The following is a 16,854-nucleotide window of genomic DNA, read 5'->3' as shown; positions in this document are numbered from 1 at the left end:
CTCTGCTATATATACTAACCTCCACCCTTTTCTATGCCTCTGCTATATATACTAACTTATCTAAAACCAACCTTACCAAACTCTCTACCTGTTACAATAGTATAACTAGATTCATTACTGCTAACCCCTTCAGAACTCATCACTGTCACAACCTCAAGCAACTAGATTGGTTAGAGCTAAATAACCACATACTCTATCAACAACTACTTATCATTCATAAGTCCCTTCACTACCCTGATGCTACCCCTAGCCTTACAAAACTAATTTCACCATATAAAAACCTAGCCATACTACGCTCTGCTAATAAACTCCTAGTGGCCTTGACTAAATCATATAACAAAGCTGGGGACTCATTATTTTCTAACTCTGTTGGGAAATTCTGGAATCAACTCCCTCATGAAATAACTAACCTAGACTCTACATCCCTTTTCAAAAGACATATCAAAGAACATCTTAAATCCCAGTGGTTATGTCCTTGTGCTAACCCCGACTGAAATTACTTCATTATTTCCTAATTTCCCCCCTCTCCCCTTACTGATCCTCTAAATAATAGGTTTAATCGTTGACTGTTATATCTTTGATATTGACTCTACCTTAGCATTTTTTTTCTCCTCCATGTTTTCCCACCTTGTGTTCTGCTTATCTAACTTTAGAATATTGCATACCTTGTAATTTTACTGATATCTTCCTTTTTTTCTGTTAACATGCTTTTTGCCAGTTTTAGTTTTTGTTAAATTCTTACATAAGTCTACTCTGGTACTTTTTGTATTATGCTTATCATTGTTTTTTTGTAAATGATTGTTTACTTCGTGTAATTGGAGCTTTTCTCCCCGTGCCTCTACTGAAAACGGATATATGTCCAGTTAGACTAGCCCGGTCAACAAATGTAAAATAAAATAAAATAAAAATAAAATAAAAATGCTTGCATTGCCCTACTCATAAAATCTCAGCTTAATTTGTCAAATGCTTCTTCTGCCTCACACACAAACACAGGTAGAACATGTAGACTCCACACACAAGGCATTCCAGACAAGAATCAAACCAGGGATCCTCTTGCTGTGAGGCGAAGATGCAATCTATTAAGCCACTGTACCATCATTGTTTTATTTATTTATTTTATTTTACATTTGTTAACCGGGCTAGTCTAGCTGGATACATATCCATTTTCAGTAGAGGCCCGAGGAGAAAAGCTCCAATCAAACAAACAAACAAAAATTTATACATGTTAGAGAATAGACACACAAATAGTGATACAAATATTGATTAAAGTACATGCTGTGGTTTAAGCATGGTATTAGTTTCACTTGGGGTGTAAATAGACAAGATCAGGGTAAAAAACCTCAATTGTGATTTGAAGTGAGAGATTATAGAGGTCTAAATAGGAGAACGTGCTAGGAGGAAGTGAGGCTAGTAGGGTATGAGCTATGATGTTAGTCAGGTGGGCGACAAGGACATATCCATTGGGATATGAGATATTCTTTTAGGTTGTTTTTAAATTGAGTGCGTGAAGTTGAGAGTCTTAGGTAGTTTGGCAATGAGTTCCACGGTTTCCCAATGGAGTTAGCGTAGAGGGCATCCCCACCTGAGTTCTTAGCTTTAGTGGTAAGGATAAGAGAACTGTTGGATGATCTAAGACTATTTAGATTAGAGTAAGGGGCCAGAATGCTGGATAGTGATGGAGTTTTATCAGGGTGGTTGACTATTTTGTAGGCCTCGGTGAGTTGGTTAAGTTTGAGGAGATTAGGTAGTTCAAGCCAGCCAAGGGTCCTCAAGTTAAGACAATGGTGGGTTCGATAAGGGGAACCTGTTATAAATCTAGCAATATGGTTGTAAGCACGAGAGAGCATGTTAAGTTCACGTTTATTGAGGAAAGAGAAGACTGGGGATGCGTAGAGGAGGGGAGAGAGAAGATGAGTGCGGGCAATAGTTAATTTGGTAGGAGTTAAGAAGTTTTTAATTCTGTACATAGATCCTAATTTTTTGTTAACGGACTTTATAGTTTGAGTAATGTGCAGGTCAAATTTGAGCTTGTGATCAATGGTTACTCCAAGTAGTTTGGTATTGGTGACAGGGGTTATATAAGTCCCATTGTTAGATTTAACATGGAAGGTTATTTTGTTAGCGTTTGGAGATTCTTTTTCCTGGGAAGAGGAAGCATTGGGAAAGAATAGTAGTAGTTTCGTTTTAGTTGGATTAAGTAGGAGTTTCAAGTCGTTGAACCATTTTTCAATTTGAGAAAAACAATGTTGAGTAATAGTTTGGAGATTCAAGATGGAGACGTCAGAGCAGATTAGGGTGGAGTCGTCGGTATATTGTATGCAGGTGGATTTAGGGATGACTGATTTAAGGTTGTTTATGTAGATGGAAAACAGAAGTGGACCGAGTATGGAGCCCTGAGGTACACCTATGGAAATTGGGAGTAGTCCTGATTTACAGTTTTGCCACAGGACGGCTTGTTGCCTACCCGAGAGGTAGGTCTTAAACCAGCTTAGTGCTGGTGTGTCCAGATGCAAGGCTTCAAGGGTGTTAAGGAGGAGCTGATGATTGACCATATCAAAAGCTTTTGATAGGTCCAAAAAGAGGGCAGAAGATATAAGTTTGTTGTTGCGGTTGTTATTGATGGAGTCAACAAAGGAAAGGAGGGCGGTAGTTGTACTATGGTGGGGACGAAAGCCATGTTGGGAGTTGGACAGGAGATGATTAACAGTTAGGTAGTGAAAAAGTTGCTTGTGGATGCATCTCTCCATGATTTTCGCTATTGGGGATAAGATAGCTATTGGTCTATAATTTGAGATTTCCATGGAGGAACCTCCTTTGTGAAGTGGAATGATATAAGAGATCTTCCAGATGGTAGGGATATACGTCTCAGCTATTGTTCTATTGATAAGGATGGATATTGGGTAGTCTATTACATCAGATGCAATTTGTAAGAATTCTGCAGGGAGGTGGTTCTATTCATGTCATCAAATGTTTGCCTCCCCTCCAAAAAAAATCAAACTGATCCATATCTCTCAATTTTGGCAACACTTTTGCCATTCTTTTAGGTAGTATAGGCAGTAATACAGCCACCTCACTTTTCTTCCAAGATGCTGGTGCTCCCCTCCTTCTAAAACAATATTACACAAAATCTTCCAAATTTTTATCACTTTATCCCCCCAAGCTTCCAAACTTCTACAATAATACCATCTGTTCTTGGAGACTTCCCTTCAGATTGATTACACATCACCATTTTTATTTCATCACCTCTTGTGCATTACCGCTTTTATTTCATCACCACTTGTACCTTAACTAATATTTGTTGAGCCTCCTCTTCCTTTAATCTTGGCATAATTAAGTCTTCCATAAGTATTTCCATTAAAAATGACATTTGTATGTATTTTCTGTCCATTTAATGTATTTTCTGTAAATATTTTCTAACAATTTTAACATTTTTAATAATTTTTTATAATCTTCCAGATGGTTTTTAATTACATCAATTATATCTACTTTTTCAAATGTCATTTTTTTATGCTAATATATTACATTTCACTGATATTGGCTAGGAACACACTAGCCGTTTACAACTTGACTGCTGCTTTAATAAGAATATTTAAATAGCTGGTTTCTGGCACCAGATTTCAAATTTAAGGTGTACCCAGCTTAATATTGGTGTTCTGAGGAAGCTCACAATTAGTGAGTGAAAGCACTTATCCGTTACGTTTTATTCTGTTTTATGGATGTTCTTATTCTGTTAGTTCTTATACCGTTGAGTTTATGTTGTGAATAAAGATTTGTCTACTCACAGAAGGTGGTGGTACACTTATTAGAGTCTCCTGGCAGCCCAGTGAGTTTTCTAATGAGGAGATGCATTACTTGGGAATGTATATATCTTTTGAGGGGTTTAGATAAGGGGACAGAATGGCAACTGAACAGTAAGTAGATAGTTCCATAGCTTTACCGCCTTTGTGGAGTGGTATTATATGCAAAATTTTCCATAGAGAAGGAACATGTTGTTTTGATAAAGAGTGATTAATAAGCATGGAGACTGGATAGGTGATGGCTCTGTTCTGTGATCTTTAGATATTCTGCAGGCAATTTGTCATGGTCAAGGTTGTACGTTTAAGCCTATTTAGGTATTTATAAATTGTGCTAGTTGGGACAGGCTGTAAGGAGAAGAGGTTTTGGTCTGCTGGTATGGAAGATAGGGTTGGATGTGAAGTGGGAGAACTATTATTAGTGAGGGCTAGGATGGATTTGGTGAAGTGTTCTTTGAACTGGGTGGCAATATTATTGGTGGTGGTGTCAATGTTAGGGGGTGGAGTACTGGTCTTTTCTGGTTGTAAGATTTTATTAATGGCAGCCCAGAATTTTTGCGAGTTATTTTTGCATTTGGTTTGAATGCCTATATAGAGGTTCCTTCTGTCTGTCCTAATTTGTTTTTTGGCTTCATTCCTTAGTTCCTGGTAAGCCTGTCTAGTAGTTTGAGTTTTATTTTGATGCCATGTGTTCCATGCTTTATCTCTTAGCAGTAGACAGGTATATCTGGTCAGCCAGGGGGCATAGTTGGATTTACTTCTGACAGTTCTGATAGGGGCAAGATGATTTAGAATATTTAGGAAAGTGTTACTTAAGTATATGGCACTCTCCAGGGGTATGGATGAGAGTGGTCTCTGGAAGCATTAATTAAGTGCACATTTAAAGTCATGGGTTTTGGAATTCTTTGTGTACCAGATATGTTGGAGGGTGGAGGATTTTAATAGATTCACTTGATGTCTAATTATAAATTGTCGGAAGGTGGTCGCTGAGGGTGTCTGAGAGGGAACCTGACAGGTAGGATTGAGATGGTCTGTTAGCAAGGATCCAGTCTAGGATGGACTCCTTTTTTTATGCTTTATCTATCTGTGTTGTGGTTTTGATTAGTTGAGTGAAACCATGTAGGTTAATGTGTTCAGTGGGGTGAAGTGAATTACAGGAGGACCAGTTGATATTAATGTCGCCTATTATGATTGTTTCCTGGTGAAATTTTTCAGATGCCCAGTCTAGATTGGATTCTACTGTATTAATGTTATTGCTCGGGGGGTATATAGGTACCAATTATATGTAAATGTTTCTTGAGTTGATTTTCAGCTTAGTGAACATAGTTTCTGCATTACTGAACTTGGCTTGTTCATTGACAACATTTCAATGGTAAGTTTTTCATTTTTTGAAGAGGAGAGAAATGCTTCCACCTCTTTAGATATTCTGTCTTGTCTAAGAACATTGTAACCAGGTGGAAAAAAGTCATTAGTATTGTTTAGTGGTTTTAGTCAGGTCTCCATCAGAAGGACTATGTCAGGGGAGTAGAGGGCCAGAGTAGCATGTAGCTCTGGGATTTTGTTCAGTATGCTCCTTATGTTCAAGTTGAGCATAAGGAGAGCTGTTGATTTCCTGGGGGATGGTAGAATGTTATTTGCTTGGTAGTGGGGGTTGTTATTGCTTGTAGGGCCAGAGTTTGGATACATGTCTCTACTAAGTATGATTTGGGATGTTATTTGGATTACAGTTTTTAGGCATTTGATTACAGATGTTTTGAGGAAATGTAGTTGTTTAGTTGGTGTGAGGTTACTCTGAATGTGGCAAGGTCAAGATTTGAGATGTTGTAGATAGAAGGAGATATTACTGAAAAGCCTGGTTTGTCTTGTAAATGGGTTGGGCAAGTAGGAGATTTATTCTGAAATTTTGAATTGCTAGTGTTGTGGAAGGAGGTTAAGCGTGAGGTGATGGCAAGGCTTATTATTAATGTAATGATTAGGGGCCACATTCTGCTCTGACAAAGTGTTGATGTATTGTTGTGAATTTTTAGTAGGTATTTTTACAGGAGTGAGTACAGATTTAGGTGTGGCTATACTTTATGTAGGTTGTGGTTAGAGTAGAGGGATTAGGTAGGGGGTATTAGCCTGAAGAGACTGTACAATTTGGGTACTGTGTGATTGAGGTGATGTAGAGTTAAGGTAGATAGTGATGTGGATCAAATAGAGTGGCTATACAGAAATGAGGTGGGTGTGAGAGTGAGGATTAGAGGAGTGGCTAGTTAGGTATAAAGGTCAGGAGCTTGGGGTGGGTGGGAATGGGGGTAGTGTAGGGGAGCAGAGTGAGCCAAAGCATAGCGAAGGATGAACTGAGAGGGAAGAGCCAAATTCCAGGTATATGCAAGTAAAAACAATTAATTGCTCTGAACTATTGGCTGTTTAGCAGTACATTCATTTGTCCATTAAGCTATAACACTTGTTATTGTACATATTAGTGAGACTGCCTTAGTATGGGCAGCTGGGAGCCTAAATACATTTATATAGTAAGATGACTATGGTTGAATATAACGATGGAAAAAGTGAAACAAGATGTATTTTAGTTGGGAAGGGAGTCTACAGGAAATATATAACATTCAAAAGATGTCTGGTGACCAATCAAGTTACTATAGGGACTAGCAAGATACTATAATAATATTGGAGAAGGAAGAAATAGAGTAAAAAATCCCTGTTGCTGGCTCAAGCATTTGTATTTAGCAAGTTAAGGATTATCATAGAATACAGCTTTCAAAATAACCTTTATGTGGTGAAACACACATATAATAGTATTTGGTTCTTCAGGGCAGCTTAGACTCCTCATAAGTTTTAGGTTTGACAGAGCTGGATTTTTGAGCAGTAAAAGGAGCTGTAGCAGTGTCACAAATGTTGGGGAATGCACAGCAATTCATGGCTAAGGAAAAGAGCAAGAGGGAAAGATAATGGTAAGAAAAAACAGGAAGAAAAATAAACAGTAACTGTAGAAGAGCAGTATCAACCACTAAATAATCACAGCAGTATTATTTGTAGACTATTATTTCAATTGCAGGAATCAATATAATGCAACATATAAGAAATATGTATTACTAGCTACAACAAACCTCTAAGCACCTTAAGGCAAAATAAATAGACAAATTCAATGTCGCTAAACCTAAGTCAGTGACTCACTAAATTGCACTTAATGAAAATACACAGTCTCCGGAATAAACAGTGAGAAATAGCACCTACACAAACACACTCCAGCTCAGTACAATACAGAAGCTAATAACTTAAAAAGATATAATTTACAACAGTCCTGCTATTAGAAACCACTATAAAATGTGTTCTTGCACAGAAGTAATAACAATATTGTGACTCTGAAATATCATGTTCACTGATGTGTTCAGTATGCCTCTGTAAGTTATTGTTGTGGGGTTCTTTTTTTGATTAATTTGTTGGATGGTATACAGAAGCCTTTACACATGTAATACTATCCAGTGTTATACTATTTTCCTAGGTTCTTAGATAGTTTCCATTTAGCAGTATTGGGGAACATCATTTCACAGGCCAAGTCAGCATGCAGGTCAGGAAAGGCTTTGGACCCAAATAAGGTCATCAGTATGCGAGATAGACAATGTCTTTCAGCTTTTCTCAGTAAGGGTTGCCACAGTGGATCACTGGTCTGCAGATAGATTGGCACTGGAGTTTTTACAGAGTCAGGTTGCCAGCTCAGCGTCCAACCTTCAGAGAAGGCACACACACCTACTTGCATCTCTTTAAAACTCACTTGACCTCAGGGAGGACATGCAGACACCACACAGGAGGCACTCCAGCCGAGAATTGAACTGGAGAAGCTCTTGCGCTGAGGTGACAATGTTAACCACTGCATCAATGTGGCCATGGTGCTCAGTATGTGAGATACTGCAAATTATTTTCATGTAAAATTACTAAACTGTTTACTTCATAGCTCAAACCTGGAGGAGTTATGTGAGACAACATGGTATCAAATGAAAGCATACATAATTCTCAAAACTTATCATTGATAGCTGGTGTCTAAGTATCTCCATTTTCCAGAAAATGTACTTGTTTAGTAATGAAACATGCATGGCTATCATATCTATCTAAATATCTTAGGCAGGGTCCCATTGGAAACATTGCAGGCAACATTTCACAGGTTCAGTCAGCACACATTCAGCAACGGCCCCTGACAAAACATGGCTAGTCAAAAAGTGCCATAGCAGTACTTATTTCCCTTCAAAAATGTTAACAATTAATAATCATATTAATATTTCTATTATTAACTGGAACGAGAAGCTGTATATGTACAACTTCATGGCATTAAATTATACTGCGCTAATAGCTGGTGTTGAACTACCACCACTTTGCAAACATTTGTGCTTTGCATACCAATAAAATATGGATAAATATCATATTTATGTGAACATATCTTAGGTAATGGCCACCTGGAAGCATTACAGACTAGCACTCCATAGTAACACTCAGCACAAAAGCTCAGGAATGCCTCAAGACAAAAATTAGATGGTCAATAAGTGAGATACTATAAGTAGTGCTCATTCAAAATTATGAATATGTGTGGTATTCATACTTGTATTACTAGTTTGCTCTACAAGGAGTTTATGGGGCATTTTATAGTATCAAATGAAAGTTTACATAATGTTGTCAAATGTTTCAGTGCTATCTGTTGTCTAACAACTACTACTTTGCAGGTATTTATAGTAGCAACAGCTATGACAATTATACATATCTGCATTTTTTTATATTTAAAAAACATATCTATACATTTTCTGTAAATATCTCAGTGTGTACAAAGTAGCATGGTGGAACAGCATTTCACAGACTACTCAATATACAGGTCAGGAATGTCTGCTGACTTAAATATGGTAATCAAAAGTAAGAAAATGTGACTTATTTGCCAATTAGGAAATACCTGCCATTTTAATATAGTTGTTAATAACTTAATCTGAAAGAACACACACACACACACACACACACACATACATACATACATATATATATATATCTACATATATATATATATATATATATATATATATATATATATAAATATATTTCATGTTATCAAATGAAAGCTTATATAATGCTGCAACAATTGTCACCGATACCTCAAGTCTAGCTACTAGCACTTATACATATTTATACTTAGCAATAAAATATGAATATATTTTATAAATATGATATTTATCTATATATCTCATGCATTGTCCATGTAGAAGCATCGTGGAACAGCATTTCACATACCCAGACAGCAGAGAGATAAGGACAAATGGGGTACATGGTACCTGAGGAAATGCAAGTTATTTTCCTGAAATATTATAACTTGAACTAGAAGGTGTTTATATGGTGCTATACAATATCAAAAGGAAGGAACCATATTCAATGCTGGAAAACTTTGCATTAATAGATGACATTTAAGTAGCACTGCTTTGCAGATATTTACATTTTTTATTTAAAATGCAAATATGGATGCAAATTATAATTCTGCAAATGTGCAAATGGAGTGATACCTAAAACGATGCTTTACTTTGCAACTAATTGAAAACCACATCTGCACAAAAAATTCACACTGCTAGCTGTGGTCCACCTACTATATAAGTTGTTGGAATAATTACAATAAAAAGCAGGTACTAACTAATTCCCTGTTTAATATGAAATCACCATTGCATCTGGTTGTTACCATTAGTAAGAGGAGCACATGCTAAATTACTTTCATTGTAACTTTTACAGTTACAGGTTGCAAAACTGCATTTTCAGGAATTAGTTCAGGCAAAAGCTGTCCATCCAGAAACTCTATGCGTCAGGTGATGTGAAATTCCATAGGTGTTAGTAAGTTAAATGCAACGTTTAAAAAAATGAAAGGAAGCAAAAAAGTATCAATGTGAATGTGTAAAATTGCAACTTGTATCTCACCAAAGTCAAAGAATTCCGAAAGAAACACTTCTGCCATTTTGTATGTCAGACTCTAAAGAATAACAGATCCTTACCTCTCCTTTGGGATATCGATACCTATACTTGTCTTGATCTCGTAATGCGAACTCCAATGGAAAGTGTTCTTGGATCTCCTCATATGTCATTTCCTCACAGACTCCCTTAAGTACAAAAAAACAAGAGTGTTTAAAATCATTCAAGTGTTGTAATGTTATAAAATGGTAGCACATGCAAATATTTACAGCTGTATGCACTTTGACACTGATGTTTTTATTAATGTTCGTTGAAAATCTAAACAACATTGTGATTAATAAACTCTCATCCCTCCTGCATACAGGAAAAATTTAAATAGCTGTGGAGTTTCTTTCTCAACAGGTTGTATCCTACAATGCACCTCAGCATAAAATAATAATCGCAATGATGTCCAGTGTGTGTGACTTAGGAAGGCACACCAAAGACAAATGTGAACACCTGTGTACATTCCAAAATGGCTGCTCTTTCTGTGTCTAAGTTTGCTTTTTATTAAATATGACTAGTGGGCATGGAAAGCATTACATCTATCTGAGAAGAGAAAACTAAACTATTTCAAATGGCCTGAAAGGATTGGGATGACAGTAAACGGGGAGCCACAGTCTTGTAAGCCCAAACAATATGCTTGCGCATTTGTGACAGGCACAGATTACTGCTTAAAGTCTACCTTCTGGTCCCAGGGACTCAGTGAAGTAAAAAAATACAGGTAAAGGGAAGCCGAAGTTTCTGGAAGTTCAGACATTTCCCTGTAATGCGCAGCATGGAGTATGTAGCCACATTTGGAACACATTCATCTTAATGACATTAGCCAAGTTAAAAAACAAAAAACTCAATGTTCAAGTTTAACAACAAAAATCTGTTAAATCAATTTAAGACACATTTCCTTTTTCTACACCACAAACTTACTGACATGTTAGATTTTACCCTGAAGATCAGGTTTAATAAGTGAGCACCATTAAAATAGAAATTTCCCTCCTAAATTCTCTGTACAACATTTAAAGCTACACTGTTCATAGGTTCATAGGCAAATACTAGGCTATCAGTCTGCGGACTATCACAAGCTTAAGCAATAACCAGAGGTTAGAATTAAACTTTGTACCGTGTGTCTCTAAGATAAAGATATTAATAATTATAATCCCAAAGGACAGATGGTGCTCACATAAAACCAATAAACTGTAAAAATGCACCACAACCAAGTAGAAAGCACGAACAATTTATTGAATCCACACACTAACGCTTATTGTAATACAAAACGTTTTCGTCTTCAACTTCCTCAGATAATGAAAAGTAACCACCACATTGTCATATATATACACACCCCTATTTGGAACCAATTAAAAAGTACCAATCACCATAAGAGAACCATTAAATTAGTTAAAATACTCAAACGTAAAAATAAAATCATATTGTCCTGAATATTTATAAACCTTTGTCAATAAGAATTATAAATATATAAATATTATAAAACTTCCTCAAATTTAAAAATCTTGAATAAATATCAAACAGTTAAGAAATAATGATAAATGTAAAATGTTTAAAACCTAGCAAAATAAAGTGATTTTATGTGTTCCTCTAGTGGTGAACCTGAAAATAACACGTTAAAATACCATTTAAAATACAATGTAAAGATGCTCAGTATGTAAACCACCTAAAAGTAAAATAAATATTGTTTATCCCATTGCAAAACACTGTTTCTTCTATTTTTGCACTTGCACAAATGAAGTATTGATCTCATTTAGAGTTTAGCAGATCTCATTTTAAGCACTGGTGCTAAGGATAACATTTCATTGAGTCCTGGGAATTTACTAGAATCCAGCACTAGCTGCCAGTATAACTTCCTGTACTCAACTAGTGTTTCCCACATACCACCCCTAGGACTCATTGTAACCACCTCTAGTATAAAAAATTGAAAACCAAGTGTCTTACAGGTGGTAGTGTGCTTATATAATGCATTCCTCTCATTCTTTGTTCTAATTTCGTATAAATGTTCATATATTCTCTGCTTCAATTTCCTTTCACTTTTCCCTATATAAAAAGATTCACATTCTTTGCATGTTGCAATATAAATAATACCTTTCGTGTTGCAGTTAGCATAGGTGTTTAATGTTAATTTCCTTTTCCTAGCCTGCAAGTATATATAATCTCCTGTTGATAAAAATGAACAATAACTACAACTACCACACTTGTATAAGCCTTTCTTTTCCTTTTTACTGTTTTGTGTGTTGCCCCTACTTGAACCTCTCGCTAATATATTCTTAATGCTATTCCCTTTATGATATGTGTATGTCAATTCTTTATCAAAAATATATCTTAAATCAGATATTCTAGAAAAATTATTCCATTCTCTATCAAAAATTCTCCTAATAAGTCTTGAATGGCCATCGTAGGTAGTGATTAAACCTGACCTGTAGTCTTCGTTAGATTTATTTTCTTGTTTTCTGTCATCTAGAGTTTGAGTTCTACCTAGAATTGGAGCAAATGTATCCTTCCTCTTTTCCTTCACTTCATCACAAATTTTATCAAAAAATTAATTGGGGTAACCACTGTTTAGAAATAATTCCCTGAGTACACCAACCTCACTCAAGAAAATCCCATCATCCGAGGTCATCCTACTCAAACGTACCAGATGTCCTTTCACTACACCTCTCTTCTGATGAGGTGGGTGAGAACTGGTATAGTGTAAGTAAGAATTTGAAAAAGTCTCTTTTCTATAAATCGTAGATGTAAAATGACCGTTGCTTTTCTTAATGTGGACATCCAAGCAAATTAATTCATGTTGGTTAACGTTTTTAGTAAATTCCAAAAAGTCGGTTGTACTGTTAACATATTGTACAAATTTATCAAAATCTTCTTGTTGCCCCTTCCACAAAAAACATAGGTCATCTAAAAATCTACTATATAGTGTCCAATAACCATGGTATGGTGAATTTACAAGGTATTTGTTTTCCCAATAAACCATTATTATATTAGCATAGGTGGGAGCACAGTGTGCCCCCATAGCAACACATTTTTCTTGCTTAAAATATTCCCCTTGAAAAAATATATAGTTGTTTTTCAACACTATTTCCATAAGAGTTAAAATTGTTCTAAAATCACTATGGGAATTTTTTTTACTATCCACTAACATTTCTTCAAACCACTCCATACCAACACCGTGTGGTATACTTGTAAAAAGGTCCACCACATCTAATGTACCGAATGTTGTTTTTGCAATGGGATAAACAATATTTATTTTACTTTTAGGTGGTTTACATACTGAGCATCTTTACATTGTATTTTAAATGGTATTTTAACATGTTATTTTCAGGTTCGCCACTAGAGGGAGACATAAAATCACTTTATTTTGCTAGGTTTTAAACATTTTACATTTGTCATTATTTCTTAACTGTTTGATATTTATTCAAGATTTTTAAATTTGAGGAAGTTTTATAATATTTATATATTTATAATTCTTATTGACAAAGGTTTATAAATATTCAGGACAATATGATTTTATTTTTACGTTTATTGAGTATTTTAACTAATTTAATGGTTCTCTTATGGTGATTGGTACTTTTTAATTGGTTCCAAATAGGGGTGTATATATATGTCAATGTGGTGGTTACTTTTCATTATCTGAGGAAGTTGAAGACGAAAACGTTTTGTATTACAATAAGCGTTAGTGTGTGGATTCAATAAATCGTTCATGCTTTCTACTTGGTTGTGGTGCTTTTTTACAGTATATTAATAATTATGCCAAACACCTCTTCCTTTCCTAAACACTAAATAAGTGGACATGAATGCAAACTAAAAATATATGTATAAATAAGCAAATACATTTGAAAAGGGTGTTACAAACAGCAGCTAAACATATGCTTTGAAATCAGTGAAAATACTGCTGATACTGTTTCCCTTCTAATATTTCTTTCCTTACTTCTACATGCAAGACAAACACATAGGCAAGTAAGGAAAACATGAAAGTGCTACATGAAAAACTATAACACAAAGTAAGATAGAGACGGTGACTGGATGGAGTGTGTGTGTGTACGCATCTACATGCACATGTATGCATGGGGGTCCAGATGGAGAAATTATAAAATCAGCAAAAGGAGAGAAGTATTTCTGGAAATGACTTCATCCTCAAGTCTTGGTGAGTACTTTCACAAGGTGGACCCTGTTTTACACAAAATCTCACCAAGACGACACTGTTATATAGACTGTATTTTATATAGCATATATCATAGACAGTAATAGGTTAAAAATAAAGAATATAGCTGGGTGCACAAGTCACAGGATAAAAAAGTGCCCAATCCTGGTAGGCGCACTGGTACCAGGACTGGAAAAAATGACAGTGTAGAATCCTCAAGGCATTTAAATATTCCTACAATGGGGCTAGACCAGGCCCAGGGAGAGGATATCCCCCCTGTTGTAGAAGAAAGTAGCAGTCCACAAAAATCACAAAAACTGAAAGGCCAGAAAACAGCCATACAGATGATACAGTGGACTACTGAGGATAAGAAAGAAATTGACTGACTGGCTCCAAAAGGTGTTGGATAGATTAGACAGGGGAAAACAAGAAGGATGCTTCATGCTCATCAAATGAGTTATAAAAATCAGTGCATACCAAGATTATATATTCCCCGTTCCAAAGGAGGTATGGGCCTCCTTGAAATTGATTACATGTACAGATATGGAATTGTGGGATTGCATACATATCTGCTGACCTCTCAAGATCCAAACATAGTCAACATTTTGAAACATGAGGAGAATAAATCTAAGATGACTTCCCTGCTTAGTCTAGAAGAAGCATATATGTGTCAAGCAGAATGGGAAATCAAACCAGAAGTAGATAAAAATCAGGCAGCAACTGAATGTGCTAAAAACAAAACAAAGAATATAAGGTGAAGAACCAGATGAGAAGGCAAGAAATGTGGAAAATGCATAAATATAGTTGCAAGTATAAAAATCTCCTGGAGCAACTTCATGTTGATCAGGATCGAATGCAGGAATGGTCATGGCAAGGCAAATTCAAACCAAAAGATGAAAGGTTAACAGTGGTGGCACAAGGCAGTGGACTACGTACACTTTGGTTTACAAAGTCCATTGAATATGTAGGAGAAAAAGACAAATGTAGGTTTTGTAAAACAGAACTGGAAACAGTTGCACACCTTGTTGCTGGTTGTAACATACTAATGGTAGAATGACTGTACACTGAAAGACATAACAATGGGGCAAGACTGTTGCACTGGGAATTATGCAAACATTACAATACTGAAGTAGTTGAAAAACACTGGAAACATGAGCCACAAAGCATCACAGAAAATAATGACGTCTGCATTACATGGGATCACCCATTACCAGCAGTTCAAAAGATATATGGGAGAAAACCAGATATAGTGATTTATGAAAAGAAGACAAAAGTAGCATTGACCATTGAAATAGCTTTACCCAGTGACTACAGTATCTTGTGTACAGAGACACAAAGTTATAAAATATCAGGATTTGCAGGCAGAAACGAGAGGAATGTGGAAGAAAGATACCCAGACAGTTCCAGTAGTAGTAGGAGCAATGAGTCTTATAAAAAAGAATAAATAATCGTATTTAGATATGTTACTGATACATGTAACTCTGTACGAATTGCAGAAGAAGTCATTACTGCTTCGTAGAGCCCTTCTGGCTAACATCAAAGATTGAAACAATACTAACTTCATGAACTTTAATTGTACTTTGACTTAGGAATGGTGTCCATTCGCATTAGAAACCCAAAGGACTTGGAGAAATTAAAAAAGCCACTGTTTCCCATTAAAATGCAGTTATTACAACTGTTCAAGAAGATTACTCTGCTCACAGTGCATCATAATGTGCCTTTTGAATGCAAAATGAAGATATAAAACCCAATTTATTTATAAAAACAAGATGGCTAATAGTAAGTGTAGACTAGTGTGTGTGTGTGTGTGTGTGTGTGTGTGTGTGTGTGTGTGTGTGTGTGTGTGTGTGTGTGTGTGTGTGCGTGCGTGTGTGTGTGTGTGTGTGTGTGTGTGTGTGTGTGTGTGGGTGTTGTACCTTTAAAAAGCGTTTCAAGGACAGCATGTGAATATAAATAGCAAGCATGTGCTAGCTTCAGTGCCATTTTGAGAGTGCAGCCAGAGAGTGAGCATGTAGAAGTGTGACAGTTAGTTTGTTTATAAGTTTATCTAAGTTAAAGTTATTAAGGCCCAATCCTGATGTGTTTGTACATAATAAAGCTGTTTGAACAGATCCCACAAATGCTCGTTTGTTTTATCCTGACTGGATGGGTGACATGGTGTCAGAACCGGGATTCCAGAGACTGCTTTTCACAGCCATGAGGCACAGAGTTAACAGGGAAGGTAAACTAAGTGAAGCGAGCACAAAAAAGGGCCAGAAACAAACCAAAGGTAATGAAAACTTGCACAAACAATTTATTTTATAAAAAAGATAAAGCATTACAAAAGCACAAACCGCATTATTAAACAAGTGAGAGACATGAAATGTTTATTAACTAAATGAAAAGTTTAAAATTAAGATATTTGATAAAACAATTATAAGAAAAGCACATAAAGGGTTAGAAATTACCTCAGAAAAGCAAAACAAGCATGTTTAAAGCAAAACAAGCATATTTAAAGTAAAACGGGCATGTTTAGAGTAAAATGAGCACAAGAAAAGTGTAATGGGCATGAAGAAAGATTAAACGAGCAAAACAAATGTAGTAAGGGCAAAAAGGGCACATTAAGCATAAATAATGCAAGGCGACTGCATATTTTTTGGCAAACTGCTGTGTTTTGGCATAAACTACTGTTTTGCATTGATTGAAGCTATCAAGGGCATAATTAGAGTTATTCAAAGTATGTCAAAGTGTGTAAAAGTGCTTACAGTGTGTACTTATTACTGTGCATTTATTCCGAAGAGTTTATTTGTGTGCAAAGTGCAACTATTTCATAAAGTGCAGTCAAAATATGGCCATTTTGAAAAGTTTTTTATGCTGGGTGTCTATTCGCAAAGTGAAGCCATTACAGAGTTGTTCTTGCACTGTGAAGAGTTATTTAGCAAAGTACAGCCATTTTGGAAAAGTTTCAGTGTG

The 16,854-nt window shown here is 35.9% G+C and overlaps 1 protein-coding gene across 3 annotated transcripts in view; it reads right to left on the bottom strand.

Annotated features, from left to right (window-relative positions):
* The window catches only part of LOC122807151 (6-phosphofructo-2-kinase/fructose-2,6-bisphosphatase 4-like), an 877,767-nt gene that overhangs the window by 364,365 nt on the left and 496,548 nt on the right, over positions 1-16,854 (bottom strand). For all 3 annotated transcript variants that reach the window (XM_044078168.1, XM_044078167.1, XM_044078169.1), the window contains one exon: positions 9,803-9,907. In XM_044078168.1, the coding sequence (XP_043934103.1) occupies positions 9,803-9,907 (105 nt within the window). The remainder of the gene's footprint in view (positions 1-9,802; positions 9,908-16,854) is intronic.

Source organism: Protopterus annectens, chromosome 7.part0 (assembly GCF_019279795.1).
Source record: "Protopterus annectens isolate FY-2018-M chromosome 7.part0, PAN1.0, whole genome shotgun sequence".
Taxonomy (NCBI): domain Eukaryota; kingdom Metazoa; phylum Chordata; order Ceratodontiformes; family Protopteridae; genus Protopterus; species Protopterus annectens.
This window is presented reverse-complemented; position numbering and strand designations above follow the sequence as displayed.